The sequence below is a fragment of the Sturnira hondurensis genome, unplaced genomic scaffold (assembly GCF_014824575.4).
Source record: "Sturnira hondurensis isolate 20B ecotype Veracruz unplaced genomic scaffold, ASM1482457v3 Scaffold0024400, whole genome shotgun sequence".
Classification (NCBI taxonomy): Eukaryota; Metazoa; Chordata; class Mammalia; order Chiroptera; family Phyllostomidae; genus Sturnira; species Sturnira hondurensis.
This window is the reverse complement of record NW_028097031.1, coordinates 1,323,091-1,340,455: the sequence shown is the minus strand read 5'-3', so window position 1 is coordinate 1,340,455 and position 17,365 is coordinate 1,323,091. Positions and strand designations below refer to the sequence as shown.

General features: G+C 40.0%; 1 protein-coding gene across 1 annotated transcript in view; it reads left to right on the top strand.

Annotated features, from left to right (window-relative positions):
* Positions 1-17,365, top strand: part of HCN1 (hyperpolarization activated cyclic nucleotide gated potassium channel 1) — a 303,766-nt gene that overhangs the window by 243,780 nt on the left and 42,621 nt on the right. The window contains exon 5 of the mRNA XM_037038480.1: positions 853-999. Within this exon, the coding sequence (XP_036894375.1) occupies positions 853-999 (147 nt within the window). The remainder of the gene's footprint in view (positions 1-852; positions 1,000-17,365) is intronic.

Genomic DNA, 17,365 nt, shown 5'->3' with positions numbered 1-17,365 from the left:
CCCCTCCACCCCCACTCCCTTCCCCCACCACTAGCTGTCATCCTGCTGCTTTTCAAAACAATACTGTCTCTGTGAGTGTCTATAAGTGTGTGTGTAAGTTCACAGTGGCACATACGTCCAAGGACTCGGTGTCTGGGGTTAAGCCTGAACATGTGCATTCCCAGAAGGCCACCCCACGGCTAATTTGATAAACAATCAAGTTTAAGAGCTCCTTGGTTAAAGGAACTTCAGTGTCTCGGTCAAGTTTCTGCTCTGAAAGTACGTGGACCCAGTCTCACCCTCGTCTCCTCCTGCGTCCCGCACTGAAGCGAGACGTGCTCTCCTGCCTCAGCAGGCATCTGTGCTTCCTGGGTGTCTGCGACTTGCAAACGGTCGCCAAGGGTTCTGCCTCTGTGTCACAAGTTGAGCAGGTCTGATCTTTTCCCACGGGGTCTAAGATAAAACCGTTCATGTTACCCAGAGTTGCATGATTCTTTCTCCAGATAAAGACCCAAAGAGCAGCTTCATACTTCCTTTGGAACCCAGGTGGAAATGAAATATATGTATTTGCTTTTTGTTTTTAGCCCATAACAGGCTTTTCTGGGGCTACACCCTTAAATTCACTCTGAACTCCTTTCATGCTTTCTCACCGTAATATCTCAGTTCATACCGGAAACACCTAAATAAATACCTTCTACAGTGTGTGACCCAGATTAGGAACATTACAACCTGGTACCTTAGCTCCTTCCCCTTAAAGAATTACTCCTTTTTGTTACTGTGGTTCAAGTGTCATTGAATGCAGCACAAAGTAACCTGATGACTTCTCATTCCCCTTAACAATAGTCTCTAATTTTCTTTCTTCTTTCCTTGCAGTACAAGCAAGTGGAACAATACATGTCATTCCATAAGTTGCCAGCAGACATGCGTCAGAAGATTCATGATTACTATGAGCACAGATACCAGGGCAAAATCTTTGATGAGGAAAATATCCTCAGTGAGCTCAACGACCCTCTGAGAGAGGTAAGCTGCACTGACCTGCATCCCCTTGGTGCAGGGTATCGTCCCTTTTCTCTTCTCAAGGGAAGTCCTCAAGTCCGTGCTGTAACATTGCTCAAAAGGATTATCAGAATTAAATGATAAGATCTCTTTTGTTGCCCTTTTTATTTTTTATGTTTTTCCCGGATACATGTTTTTAATTGCTAAAAAGCACTGGGAAATGGCTTTAATTATGATTCTCAGGCTGTTTCTTTCTGTATCCCTAGTTATTAAAATTCCTTTCTGTGTTCTGATTGTCCATATCCACTCAATCTTCCACTGTCTTATCTGGTTCTTACATAAATGTTTCTATCTTTTTGATTTCCTCTGTCCTTCCATGTTCATTGTCCCTGTCCACCCCCTGGAGTCTGTTCACAGAGTTGCCTAATGTCTTAGAAGTAACTCATTTCTTATGACCTCATTACAGCAATTCTTTGACATGCATCTTCCTTCCATTTATCCTAGAACTGTCTCCCCTGCCCACTGAGGTTCAGGCCACCCCTAGGCTGAAAGAACATTCTCTTCATTGTTCATATTTCTTACACAACTTCTGCTCTTTTTTTTCTTTCACTACCAACCTTCTCAAAAGGCCCTGATCTAAGCATTGCATTGTGGTCTGATCCCCACCTCTTTACTATAATTGTTTCCTTGAAAGTTATAAGTGACCTGTTCATCAGCAATACTTGTGCCCTTGAGCCCTTGTTGGTAGCATTTAAACTGTTAACTAAACTCACATTCTGAATCTTTTTGGGGGGCGAGGGGTGACTTTAATGATGAATTGTTACTGAGCCATTGATTTTACATTCTACCTTCCTGAATTTATTTTCCTTTATTTATTTGATTGCATACTTCAGTTCTATAAATCTGAGCTCCAAGTTCTTGCCATAAGCTCCGTTTTCTTAAAAGCCACATGCTGTCACCTAGCCCTGTGCAGACGGTAAGTTACTTAATAAAATAACGCCATCATTCAACACTGAACCATCATGTCTTTTGAAGTCTCTCTGTAGAGGTTTGAGTGATTCTCTCAAGTCATTTGGAATATAGGTTGGTCCTGCCCTGGCTGGGGTAGCTCAGTGGATTGAGCACGGGCCTGCGAACCACACAATCACGGTTCGATTCCCAGTCAGGGCACATGCCTGGGCTGCAGGCCAGTTCCCAGCAGGGGATGCATGAGAGGCAACCATACATTGATATTTCTCTCCCTCTCTCCTTCCCTTCCCCTCTAAAGATATATATATATATTTTTTTTTTTTTTTAAAAAGATTGGTCCTTTTTTGAAACGTTTTCTCCTCTGCACATTCAGTCATTCACTAAATGCTATCAGGACATCTACCCTGGTCCCCTGTCTCCTCTCCCCGCACCGTCACCTGAACCCCATCCCTGTCACAGGGACTGGCTACTCTAGAGCTAGTGACCTTGCAGCCTTTGATCTGTCCTCTTCACCATTTAAAAGTTCGTCGATGCCACATCAATCCTCTTTTATGGATACAAGCTGGTCATTCCTCTGCTCCAAAACTTGCAGTTTTTACATTACAAATTAAGTCAAGTGAAGCCACCTGAGGCTGGTATCATAGCCCTTCATGCCCCGACTCCAGTCTAATCTCCAGTTTTTCTTTCCCTGACGTGGCTTGTTCCAAAGTGGCCTCAGGTCAAATGCGCAACTTCCGTTTCTGCAAAAATCAGCGATAATTTCTCACCCTTGCATCGAATGTTCTCCAGAAATGTCTCGTAGGTTAGCGAAATCCTGTTGAGTGATACTTCTTTATGTATACCTTCCTGGTTTTTCCGACTAGACAAATACCATATGGACCTGATCATCCTTGTCTCTGCCCTACCGCAGCCGTGCACTGAGTCCATAAATGTAGGGAGCTACTTATCCATTCTGTCTGTGTTATCACGGTTTTTTCACAGTTGTTTTCTCCACTTTTGTCTTAAAAGTTCCTTAAAAGCAAAGGCCACTTATTTTAGATTTCTCTTGAAATTTCTAGTACATGTTTTATGTAATAAATTCTTAATAAATATTTTCATTCCAACTAATGGCTTTACCATTTTTAACCATTCTCAATTTTCTGCATCCACTAAAAATTATTTATATTTTTCATGTTTTTTTGAAAAGCCTTAAAATACAAGGTAAGAGTTTTGGCAATAAAAGGAAATAAATATCTGCTATGCTAATGATTAGCTTATTTTTTTCTAGAACACCCTCAATGAAATAGGAATATATAAATCTTTGTGCTCTGGGAAACATAAATCAAACTTCTTTGTATTGTAAAAAAGTAGTATGTTGTTTGTTTGCTTGTAAATCTATCCATATGTTTTGTTTCATCTCTTCGGGGTTACAGAAGTTGTATTAAATCCCCCTTCATTAAGGGGCACAATCCCACGACTCGGGCACCAGGTGGGATTCTCAAAGGCCTAGAGGGAATCAAAGGAGGGTGATCGAGCCATGGTGTGGAGACAAACATAAATTCGTGGGTGGCCCCCAAATTTAAAAATTGTAAGCCACATTACCCCACCTTTCAAAAGCTACATTCCACCTAGAGATGAGGCCTAGACTCACGCAGAGGTGTGTCTTGGTCAGTGCTGAGCTTCTGGCCTCCAGGAGGTGCCTGGCACATAGAAGACATTGAATGGCTGATACAATAAATGCTGATTAGGACACTCATATGGGGAAAGCTGGGTTTTCTGATATATATTTTGTGACAGGAGGTAAGAAAATGCAATGTGCTTTGTGTACATGTACACACACCACATACAATTGCTAATGATGCATGTATAATTTGGAGTCAACATCCATTATGTTATAACAAGACTTTTAACTTAAAATTGCTTTGTTATCTGGAAGGCTCATTTTTATGAAAGCATTTCACATAATTGGAGATTCTAATGTATACTTAAGAGCACTGGTTTTTGCTAACATGAATCTGTGTGCTCAGGGATGTAGAAAAGCAAAAGGTAGGTCAAACCTTCAGAATCTCTAAAACTTACACGGAAAACCATGTTTATTAAAAATAGAGAAAGTACAGGTAAAATGCAATGTTTATGAATGTGAAAGTTTTTCTATATTCATAACCAATTAAGTTCCCATTATATTTTATCCATTTTATTCCCTAGCCTTTCTTTTCAATGGGTTTGAAGAGTTCAAAGTACAAAATTATTTTAGTATGTAAAGTTACAGAAAGAATTATGAATGTGTGTGAACATTGAACACCCTTATAAAAATCTTATGTCACACACACCCTGGCTGGTGTGGCTCAGTGGATTGAGTGCCTGCCTGTGAACCAAAGGGTCCCCTGTTCGATTCCCAGTCAGGGCACATGCCTGGGTTGTGGGCCAGGTCCCCAGTAGGGGGCGCACAAAAGGCTGCCACACATTGATGTTTCTCTCCCTCACTGTCTCCCTTCCCTTCTGTCTAAAAATAGATACAATCTTAAAATAAAATAAATCTTATATCATGCATATGGAAATTAATTTGAGTAGATATTTCAAAAGCACTGCTTTATTGAAAGCATTTTCCTATTTCCATTTCTGTGGGGAAAAAAATGCCTTACCTTTTTCATATGTTGTAGACAAATTTCTGAAAGATCTGTAACAAACACCTGGCTTATTCTTACTGTCCAAATCTCAACGCCAGTGTTACCTCCTTAAAGAGGCACCCCCCTGAGAAGTTCACCCACACTAATTTGGCACTCACTCTCATCACACCAGCCTTTTTCTTTTAGACATACCACTCTGCTGTCTTTTGGTTCCTACAAATTTGTTTCTTAATTGTTCATTCTGTTATATGAACTCTGGCTCCAAGAAGGCAAGGAATTTTTTTTTATTTCCACTGTAGCCCAGCCCCTAGATAGCACATATTTAATAATTACTTGCTGGATAAATAAACAAAAGCAAATTAAATAAGGAGCTCACACTTGACACTCATCTCAAAGAATCACTGACAATTAGAGCTTGGAGTGAGCATTCTATCAACCAAAGAATATGCTGGTATGGGTAAGAAGAGCGATGCCCACACCTGTGACGTACTGTGGCCCTAGAACTTTCTTTTTTTCTTTTTCTTTTTATTATTAATGTTTGAATACAGTTGTCTCCATCTTCCCACCATCACTTTCTCCCACCGTGCCCACCCCCACCTCCCACCCTCAATCCTACCCCCTTGCGCTTTGTCCGTGGGTCCTTTATACATGTTCCTTTATGACCCTAGAACTGTCTTAGTAACCCTTTAGATTGTACTGTGGACATGATGTTTTTAATGAGTAACTGAAAGATGCTGGGACCTTCAGATTCCTCTGTGATTTTGTTTTGGTGCATGTACTACATGCCAGAAGGTCCTATTTTATATGCAGTTGTTTGCATTTTCTTTTGAACTTTCTCCAGGTTGACGCATTAGTGATTTATTTTGCCATCAGCTTGTGGGGTGAGGGATAGTTCAGTAGAGTACCATTGTAGAAGGCATATAAATATTCTGTCCAATCTTTATAACCCTATTAAATCCACAGAGATAGAAAAACAAATTTTATATTGCTTTGCCAAGTCTGACTAGAATATTGTCAGTGGCTCATAAAACAAATGTTGCTGGCTTCCCTGCCCGAACCTAAGTGGTGAGGCACCTCAGGGTGCAGAGGATTCTGAGTGGCACACGGATCTGTGTGTTCTTCCTCTGCGGGCAGGACCAAGGGGCCCGCACACCAGTTCCGCTAGGGTTGGCAGCTTTCTGGGAAGTGACTGGAAAGTCGTCTTCAAACAGTATCTTCATTTCACTGTGCACTGAATTACATGGGCCAGAAAGGAAAGGAATAGCTTTAAATTCCTGAGAAAAGCTCTTAAGAAAGGACCAGAAACTTGGCATTCTCTTATGCTTTGTGATGTAGTGCCTGGAGTCTGCCATGGTTGCTGTCCAGTTGCTCTGTGGCTGTGCCAAGTCAGAACTCCACGTCTGCAGAGCAGGACTTCAGTGGCATCTAGAAATGTGGGTTCGTGGGGGATTGGCATCCCAGCAGTTGCCTGGCCTGGCTGTTCCTGAGAGCCCTCCCTGCCCCTGCTTAATTCTCGTAAACTCCTATTTTCCTGTGGTTGTGCAAAAGTATTCAGGGCTTATGTTTCGAAGAGTTTAAATCCCTTTTATAATATTCCCAGTGCCAATAAGAGTTACACGTATACTTTCAGTTCTGTAATGAACGATGAAGGAGAACCTACCGAAGAGGGGCTACAAGCCTGGCCTTGACTCCACCGCCTCCTTCAAGTCCAAGTCCACAGCTCACTCTGCACATAGCTTGGGATCATTTCATAACTTGTATGTACTCACTTTCCTCTCCCACAGAGGTGAATGATGATGACAATAGGGTTCTTATAAAGATTAAACAAGGAAAAGACATGAACATGTTAAAAAGTACCCTGACTCTTGTGGCTCAGGGGGCTGGGTGTCCCCCTGCAAAGTGAGAGGTCCTGGGTTTGATTCTCGGTCAAACTGGGTTGCAGGTTTGGTTCCCGCTCAGGGCGCATACAAAGGGCAACCAGTTGGTGTCTCTGTCTCTCTCACATTGATGTTTCTGCTCATCCTCGTTTGTCCTTCCCTTCCCCTCTCTCTAAAAATGAGTAAGTTAAATCTTTAAAAAATAAATAAATAAAAATAAAACATTTGAAAAGTACTTGGCATAAAGTAAGTACAAGTAAAATTTAATTCTTGATGTTACTACGTTTCAGTGAAGAGAGGTCCACAGACCAGTCCTCATGGTGCCCACCACTTAGTGAGAGACAGGAATTTAAGCCACCGTCACCGTGTTGTCCGTGCTCTGATAGGGTCTTTCAGAGGGTATTGGCCATGAGTGGGAGGGGCAGCAAAGTCCAGCCTTATCAAGACTCAGTTCTTTTGGAATTTTATGTAAACAGCCTGCTGATAAGTTCTTCCTTCATTTTAACAGCCAGCTTTCTGGAGACAATGTCTTAGCATTAAAACTTGGCACTGAAACATTAGGACCATGAGACTGATGAATGTTTTAGTGAAAGCAGGCAGTAGGGTTAAAACTGAAAACTGGTCAGACAAATTCAGTGAGCTACACAGCTCTGCTTATGAGAACCTGTTGGAATATGTACAAAGCAAGAAGGTCTATTTTTAACATGATCAGATTTGTACTGATTCGATTAGAGCAGAATGCAAACCTGACAGTGGAGAAAGAGGTTAATGCCCTTCCGCGCCTGTCTCCAAAGTTCAGAACGGACCTATTTTTAAACAGTGAGTGTGAAGAGCCATGGCTGAAAATAGGTGCAGATCATGTATCCCGGGAGAATATAGGACGTCAGTATATTTCATTTCCACAGAACATGGCTGAGAGTATAACGCTGTCCTTCTGACCTTTAGTTCATCAGATAGACAGTTAGGGAAGACAGTATAATTTGCATGCATATTTATTTAGTGCAACTCTAAATAATTTTTTAGTGTATGCATTTGTCAGTTTTTGAAACCCCTTCTAAAAATGGTGTCAAGCAAAATTAATTACAACAAGCTAGAATCTAGTACTGTGAAGCTTGACAGAGATCTTATAAATGATCAGACCCTCATGCGCAGTCACAGTAGCAAAAGGCTAGAAGGATTATGTAAGTGGCCCGGTCGGTTTGCGGTCACATTACCAAGCAAAGACATAGGGTCTCCTCTCTTTGGCCAAGGGGTTTTCTTCTGCATCCCCAGTTTCTAGAAAACAAATAGACATCACTCTCCAAAAGTTATCCATTTCTTAACGTGGCCAAGACATTGACCCAGGCATGATGGAAAGGTGTAAATAGTAGAATGTAGTTTCCCATCTCAGAGTTCTTACTATATGCTTATAGAGACAAGATATAAATACATGAGATAAATATGGAGAAAAATTAAAATGTATTACTAAAAATACAAGACAAGTAGGAAGTCACGGATGGTTATTTGCCAGAGAAAAACAGATAATACATACTAAAAGTCAAAATAGATTAAAGGCTTAAACACAGAGAAAAACCTTCCTGGCATGGATCCTTGTGATGTTTTTCTTTAAGATACAACACCTAAAGCACAAACAAAAATATCAAAAATAAGTTGGGTTACATCAAACTAAAATGCTTCTGCAGAGAAAAAGAATCAAAATGAAAAGGTAACCTATGCAACAGGGGAAAATATTGGCATACCGCACATCTGACAAGGGGCTCATATCCAAATTATGTAAGATACTCATGCAACTCAATAGCAAGGAAACAAATAGTCCAATGAAAACATGGGCCAATGACCCGAATGAGCATTTTTTTCCAAAGAAGGTATTCACATGGTCAGCACACACATGAAAAGTGCTACACTTCCCTGATCATTAGGAAGATGAAATGAAATCAATGACATATTATAAATAATACCACCAAATGCAAATCGGTGAGTGATTACCTCACCCCGACTAGAGTGGCTGTTACTAAAAAGACACGAGGTGAGGGTGCTGAGGAGGTGGAGAAGGGGCACGGGCTTGGGAGCAGGTGGAGAAGTCGTCGGTCCGGTGGTGATGAGGGGCAACAGACGACTGGGCCTTTTCTGCCGTTGCTTCATCACTGGTCCGCTCCCCAATATTTCTCTGCGTGGCACTTTTGTAATAAGACTTCAGAAAATCAGTTCTGTACTAAAGTCGTGTAACTCCATGCACAGGACATCTCTGGAACAGGAAAATGCAGAGGGACTTGGTTTTTACTGGTTACAGAATTTCTGTTGAGGAAGATGAAAAAGTTGTGGCTGGAGAGAGCGGTGATGGTGACCCAACATGGTGAACAAACTTGCGAATTGTACACTTGGGAATAGTTAAGTAGGTGAAACCATAAATAATTATATATATTTTTTTATAAAAATTTCAAAATGAATCTTGGAAAACAACACCCAGTCCTATACCTCTGCGCCAGAACCATTTCCATCCGCCTGCTGCCCTCATCCTCCCGTCGCCCAAGACGCCTCACTCTCAATACCAAAATGAAGCAAAATTCTTTCTCCATATGACGAAACTCCTTTTCGAGTTTTTCTGGGAGTGAACAGCAGCTCAGAGGTTGTTGGAGCCTGCGGGCGTTATCCCCTCCAGGGCCTCACCTTCCACGCACGGTGCTGCTGGGTCTTGGCAGATTCGCAGAAGGGGCACTGCTGCATCCTCCCTGCCCCTCTCACCAGCCTGACTGGTCCTATTACTTTGCCTGGGCCGCCATCACAAAATACAGCAGATTATTACGTGATGGACACAACAGAAACTGTTTTCTCGCAGTTCCGGAACCTGGGAGTTTAAGCCCAAGGTCTTCGCAGATGTGGCGTTTTCTGAGGCCTCTCTGCCTAGCTTGCAGGCGACCACCAAGCCTTCTCCCTCTGTCCGGGCACCCTAGGTTCTCTGTGTTTCCACAAGTCCTGCTAAGGGCGCCAGTCAGCCTGGAGAAGGGCCTGCCCTAACAGCTACTTTTTAAGCAATGGCCCTCGTACAGGCCCTCACCCCTCCATACCCAGTCACATTCCGAGGTATTGGAAGTTAGGGTTTCAAGGTATGAATTCGGGGAGGGCACAGACACTTGTCAACACATGCAGTGCTGCATTCAAATCTAATTAAAGCGACAGGAAAACAAGTGTTTAATGCATCTCAGGACCTCTGCCTGGTGGTTGAGCTGGCCTGATTTCCTCACGTTTATGCACATGTGCATGTATTCTTCAGCACGGATTATTTCTATTCCTGGCCTGTTGGTAATGAAAAGAAATACATGTGGATTATATTATAGAATTTCAAATACAGCTCTTGTCAAATTCTCCAAATCACCTCCTCTAAGAATTAAGTCTTTTAATTCACTCTGCTCTCCGCTGGTCCTGGCTTAATAGTATTTTTTAGTTCAGCACACGTAGGGACATCTGTTTGCTGTTTCCGACAGTTTACGCCAATCTGTTCTTACTCTGTGCAGAAAGGCTCACTCCCCTTCCACACGGAGTTCTCACGCTGCTTACAGCTGTGGGCGCAGGAGCCGCCTCCCCGGGAGCTCGGGGACTGGGCCTGGGATGCCAGCAAGTGCGGCTGAAACACAGCCTCCAACAAGCACATTTGTTGTCGATACACGATTCTTTGATTTAGTGGTTTGATCTTTTTCTACCTCCCTCTATTTTTTTTATAATGTAATTTAACTGAGTGCTAAGAGAATTTTCTGTCATCTGCCGTCGTTCTGCTTGGTGCCGTGTGCTGGAAGGCAAACCAGTGGGGCTGGGCGAAGACTAAATTAGCTTCAAACAGCGTTTGCATTCACATTGTAAGACTTAAACATGAGGTCATATCTCAAAACCCAGTTAGATGTTTATGAAAACCATAACTACAGAAAACATTAAAATTGTTGAACTTTTACATCTCAAAATTCATCTTGTTCTGGTCCATTTTTTACAAGCAGACCTATTTAATTTCAGCCACTTAATCACAACTGGCCATTTGTATATGCAGTGATTTTAGGCTAATTACCTCTTAACTCATAATTTGAAGAGACTATTAATCTAGCAATTAATGATATAGCTGGGTTTATTTTCTTCTTTCTTTTTAGCTTGAAAACAAGAAGACATTTATTGGCTTACTAGGCTAGGAAGTCCAGTAGTTGAACTGGTTTAGGGGATCAGTATTACTAGAGCTTCCTCTCACCTTCCTTCTCTTCTTTCTCTCTGTTTTCTTCTTCACTTCTTTTTTTATTGTTGTTCAGTTACAGTTGTCCCCATTTGCCTATTACTCTCTCCTGCCCTGGCCGCCCCCTCACAGTCAATCCTCCCCCCATGGTCCTTGTCCATGAGTCCTTTATACATGTTCCTCCATGCAGTTAGAGTCCAAACCAAATTATGCTGAAAATGCACAAGGTTGCCAATATTTAAGAGGCCACTACATGCTTTTTCTCTGTTTCGCTATTGGAGTTTTCATAATGTAACTTTGAATAACGCAAGATGTAATACTGTGTGGCCATTCACAAGACCATGAGGCCCATTTCTCATAGTGGGAAATATTTCATATTACAAAAGTGGAAGGAAAAGCAAACATATATCGAATATATATTATGATTACAACTATATTAAGGTAAATGAGAGGTTATTTTGAATATCTAAACATACTAAATTACTTTCATTAAGGAGATGAGAATGCAGAGGTTTTTTTCTTTTTCTTCTATATATTTTAAGGAATCTGTGTATATAAATTTTATTTTCAAAGGTTTTAAAAAGTATAGTTTGTTTGCTAATAAAAATACTTTAATGATGGAAAACTATCACAAAATAAAATTGACTGTATATTAATTCATCAAGTCTTCCTTTCTACCTCTAAGTCCTTCCATTTCCCCAACATAAGTACAGCATGGTGCAAAAGCAGGTTTACAGCTGTGAGTATGTGACACAGAGCTTATTCTTCTATTATTATTTATTAATTACTGTATGCTTTTATAGAAACAACTGTAAACCTACTTTTGAACCACCTTGTATGAAAGGGAAGTCTTTCTTACCTTTGAAGTTTATTACATAATTTTTGATATTTAAATTATTCAGGAGTTGCAATGAAAGCTCTCTGTAAAAAGATAAGACAGACGATCACAACTGAAGAGCTAGCTTGCGGTTAATGCTCTGTAACAGGACACAGAAATCCAGGGAAAGGCTCTGAGGTGAAGAAATTGAAGCAGTACCTAACTTGAAAGTCAGTGTTTGGAGAAATGTTTAAAAATTTTTTAAAGCAGTAACATCTGCTTGTATGGACTGATTTTCTTCTACATTCAGTCAAGGTCTTTCAGTTTAGAAGAACAAACCACCAGCTCAGTATACCCCAGTTGGAAATGCTGAGAGAACGCTATGTTTCAAATTCCCCCCATGTCTTTCTTTTTTATTTAAAAAAACAAATATTTATATAATTTACAATCCACCTTCCAAATTTACTATCTTAACAGGACAGCTTTATTATAAGAATCCTATGGTTTATTCCTGGACTTTGGCCAAAGGAAAATTTTATTGACTGTCCCCAAAAGATATATCCATCATTTTATTCTTCTGAACCTCTCCACCCACCTCCGCTTTGGCTTTTAATAACCAGTTCCCAACTTAACGTTTTTTAAAATCAGGCCCACATCCTCTTACTAAATGACATTAAAATCTTTACTTCTTTGAAATTTTATAAAACCTATGTTCTCTACCCTTTATTTGATCTTAACAAACACTGTTTATGGGAGTTATAATGGTTCATGCTAGATAACACCGAGTGGCCTTTGTTTCATCGTGGCAGTCCTCTGGGACAGAATGGCCCGTGTTCTCTCTGTTTTACAGATAAGAAGATTAAGCTTGGAAGAGTCTGAGTCACTTCCTGTGGGCGCTGGGCCACTTGGTTTCCGAATTAGGGATTGAGTCCAGACATGCAGAGAGAGAGAGAGAGATGCTAACCCTGTTTATTTTATTCTTTACAATTATCTTACACTGAATATATACATGTATCTCTTTCTTCCTCAACTAAATGTGAGTGTTCATATCCCTCTCTATTTTAGGAATGGACCATGGTTTCCACACCATCTCTTATAACTTGGAATGTGTTGTTGAAAGTAGAAATTTTGAGTCATATCCCCTAAAGACTTATATTTAGATTCTCTGAATCTGGACTGAAGCCTAGTAAACTGCATTTTAGAAAAGTGCCATAAGTATGTCCACAGGTTTAAGATCTTCCTTTGAAGAGTCACAGGGAAAAGAACATCACCTTTGGCAGGTCCTCAGCGCCATTTTCTTTCTTGACGGGTTGTCTCCACGAGAGCTATGAGGAGGGCACAGGCCCGAGAGCAACCCTGAACCCAGAGACTCCAGTTCCGTTATTTCCCGAGAATGCCCTCCGTCAGACCCTCCCACCCGAACTCCACCGCACTGTGGGCACCCTGTGTGCTTGGCGCTCTGTGCCCCACTCTTCGGCAGGCACTCAGAGGTGGCCACCCCTAGGGCTCTTAATGATGACTTGGAAGCTGCCGTGAGTGTCTTTGTTTTACTTATTAGCTATTGCCTCACGTGCTTTATGCATTGCCTTCCAGCTTTTATGTGAGGTCTCTTAAAATTAATTTTAGTTGGTCATGTCCAGATACTGAGTTACTCTTCCTAGAAGCCTTGTGACCTAAATCTAATCTTGTCAGGGGTCAAACTAAACCCCCTGCCACTCACCGACAGAAGTTTCAACATCTCATCTCTCTCTTCAGGGTATAATATTGCAATATATAATATTGCAAAAGTGTACTGTATGTTTGTCTTGCTGAATTCTTCATTAAGTAGCATTTAAGATGAAGCTTTAAAAAACTCTACAAGTGCTTTCTGTATGCCAGATCTCCTTACGTGTGACGTCATGCACATTCCGCAGCAGAGTTCCCTCTGTCCAGGGAAAATGTCATGTGAATTATATGAAATGTAACATGAGATGTTAAATTTCCTAGGAATTACATTAAAGATAAAATGTAAAGTTAAGTTTAATAATTTTTTTAACTAAAATATCAACATATTGTAATTTCAACATGCAATCAATATAATAAATCATTAATGAGATCATTTAATTTTTTAATTTTTTGTCTTGAGTCTTTAAAATCTAGTGTATTTTTTATGGTTACAGCACATCTCAATTTTGATGCTGAATTTTCCTCAGAATCATTTGATCTATATATAGATTTCATAAAGTATCTTGCTGAAAAAAGATATCTATCTACCCAAGTTTTCCCAAATATATTTCACATTTTCTCATAACTGAACTGTGTCAGTTCTTAACTTTAAACTTGAATAGTTAAATTTTATTTAAAATTTAATTTCTTAGTGGGTAATAATTCCATGTGGCCATTGACTACCATGCTAGATAATATTAGTTCTAGGAGCAGACTGTACACTTTGAAATATTGGTCTCATTCCAACATGGTATGTGATTTTATGAAATGGCAAACTCTTTAAGACTCATTGGACTCGTCTATACCTCTGACTCACTAATTTACATCAGTAACTTGGGCCCATCTCAGGCTCTCAAAGGTGTAACGTTCAGAAGAGTAACATCAAATTCTTCAGGGTCTGTGATAATTCTAGATACGTGCAAAAGTAAGATGGCTTCTTGGACTCTGTCAGAGCCCCGGATTTGGGAGCTGGGTTGGCTGGTAAGCAGTAGTCCTTCCTCTTGTGAATGTGTGCTTTGGGGCAGTTAACTCATTATCTTCTTTAAAACGGCGTAGTAATAATAATTAAGGCACAGGATTTTTATGAGGGTAAAATAAATCGGTACTTGTCAACATTTAAGCAATACCTAGAAACCAGCAGTAAGTGTTTTCTCTTAGTGTTATTATGGTCATTGTTAAAATTAGCCCTGCCTTAAAGAAAAAAATGCTAGTGTATCCAATTACTCTGTTTTCATTAAAACTAGTCCAGGTTACTGAATTGGGGGAAAATAAGGCAACATCAGTTAGCAGCAGTTCATTTTTAGGGTGTTCTAGGTGATGAACTTGATACAGATTTGACCAAATGCACTTACTGTTTCTAATGTTAACATAGAAGTCTGCATTTCTGGATGAAGTCTGTCTGATGTAAGTTCTCAGAAGGAAGCTCTTGTGTGCTGTGCACAGTATAAAATACAGGGTATGTTGGGTGTAGGAATTTAATAGTGAAATAGCAGCTTTGTTTGGTTAAGATTACTTAGTGATTCGTTATTGTAATGATGGCAATTATAGCAACCACGCTTAAAACTTTTTAGAACTATACTATGTAGAATAAAATAATGTAGAATGGAAGAAATCTAAATGTCTCACAGAATGGAACTTTCCACAATGATACTTAAGTTATCAATAAGTAATTGTAGTGCAGAAGGAATCTTAAAATACTGCTATTCTTTTTAATTTTAACCAAATAATATGGCTTAAACTTTCCCAGAGTCTCAGAGTATGCATTTCCAAAGCACAGATTTATTATTAACATAAATCCTTCTTGAAAGAATTTAAATATAACACATCCTATTTTTCCTGATGTTGTAGAGTTAAACAGGCTAGAAAACAATACAAAAAATAATAATAACAACAATAAAACATACCATTGAGAATGGAAAGGCAAGCCACGAATGGGAAGAAGATATTTGCAATGCATTTCCCAACCAACAAAGAACTCACACCAGGACTATAAAAGGAACTGTTACAATAGAAAAGTCAGAGAAAGCTCTTGACCGGACACTTCACCAAATAGGACACTCATCTGACCAATAACGAGCATCACAATATTAATCATTGGGGAATATAAAATTAAACCACAAATGAGAAAAAAGAAAAAGTGATAATAAGGCATCTCTTCATGCCTACTAATGGCTAGAATCAGGATAACGTCAAGTTCCGTCAGAGAGGCAGGACTGCTGGCACTTCGTGTGTTGCCGCTTCATGAGAAAATGTGCTATCGTTTCAGAAAACTTTGCGCAGTGTCCTCTAAACTATTGTGTCGGCCAAAAAAAGTCTGTTTGTTTCTTTGCCGTAAAAGACACATTTTCATTTTCATCAGTAACTTTAATGATTTGGATACTTTGAGTATGTCTGCTATCACATGCATTGTAGAATGTTGACTGTTCTCAGTTAATGTCTTGATTTGATCGCTACCAACTTCAATTGGTCTGCCCCACCGTGGAGCATCGTCCAGGGAGAAATCTCCAGCATGAAACCTCACAAACCACTTTTGACACATTCCATCATTCAGTCAGTCACAGAACTTTCTCCATACACTGTACAAATTGGGTGGTTTTTTTTTTGGTTGATTGGTTTTTGTTTCATGCATTTCAGTTGCCTTTCTACCTTTTGGGAAATAACAAAGCATGATATGCTGAAAATATTGCTTATTTTCTTCCACCTTCAATATTAAAATGGCTGCACAAAAATTCACCAATTTTGATAAGTTGATTTTATTCTCAGAGATTTTATTTATTTATTTTTAGACAGAGGAGGAGAGAGGGAGAAAGAGAAGGAAAGCAACATCAATGTGTGGTTGCCTCTCACATGCCTGCTAGGGAGGATCTGGCCCACAACCCAGGCATGTTCCCCAACTGGGAATCAAACCAGCGACCTCTAGGTTCGCAGGCCAGCCAGGACTGAAAAGTTTTCTTTTTTTAAATGCGCGCTGATATGACAGCTGTCACAATACAACATACCAAAATTGTTTCAAGTGAAGGTTAAGACAACTAAGCGCTACTAGAGCCATGGAACAGAAAAAAACAAATGGACTTTTTGGCCAATCCGGTAAATACATGCTCATTTGATCACCTAGCAGTTCCAACATAAAGTAAATATTCAAGAGGAAGCAGTGCTCCAGGAATGGTCAGAACAGGTGGATTGGATCAGCCTAAACTGGAAACGACCCACATGTCATGAAGACTGCAGTGGACAAGTTGTGGCCAGGGTGCAAATGGAATACAGCCTGAAATATAAAAAGGAGGGAGATGCAAAGAAGTTTCTGTCTCATTACATTCTTATCAAATATTTGCTAGGATTCACAGTGTCAACCAGTTAGTATTTTCATGGAAGTAAATGTCTCAGAGAAAGAGAAAATGAGTTGATTCCTTCAAGCAATAACAATGATATGAAATGATCTCCGCAGTGTTATAATCAAGGTGTTTCCAGCATGTGCTTTGAATGTGCAATGTGTCACAGAAAAGGCCTCCACATAGACAAACACCAGTCTAATTGTGTGCAAAATATACTTTCAAATATTTTCTAAAATAGAAGGTGAGAGAACAGTGGAGAGGAGAATTTGTATGGTTCAAAACAAAGAACATAGATGAAAGGAGTCTCTCGATTCTTTTTGTCTGAAACTCTTATTTTCTCTGCACTCTGACTTGTTTGCAGTTTTCTCCACGGTATCCTGCTATGTAATTTTACATGTGAACTCATTACCTTTCCAACAATCAATCCAGTCATTTTAATCGCATACCTTTTCTATTCTTTTAACTCCATTTCACCTTTTATTTTCATGTGGTTTTTCTGTAGAAGAATTAATAGTAAGAAGCATATTTGTATACAGATAACGCCTTTTTCTCAAGGTAGATGTTTGAGCAAGCATTCTAAGAGTTTTAAGTAACCATTTCCAACAGGAGTAAAGCTAAGCTTCATGAAAACTTATTTCCGCTCAGTCCTTTTCGTCTTCTTCCTTTCTTTCCTCCTTCCTTCCATCCACTCACACAGGCGTGTGTGTTTGTGCAGCACTTACTGTGTGCTGAACCTTGTTGTAACCCCCACACCCACCACCGGTCTTTAGCTAACACTGACCACAAACAGCCCTGGATACAGCCACCCATGGAGTCAACTTGTGGGTTCGGATGGTGCCGCACCATGTGTCACGTGTACAATCTTTCTCTTAATT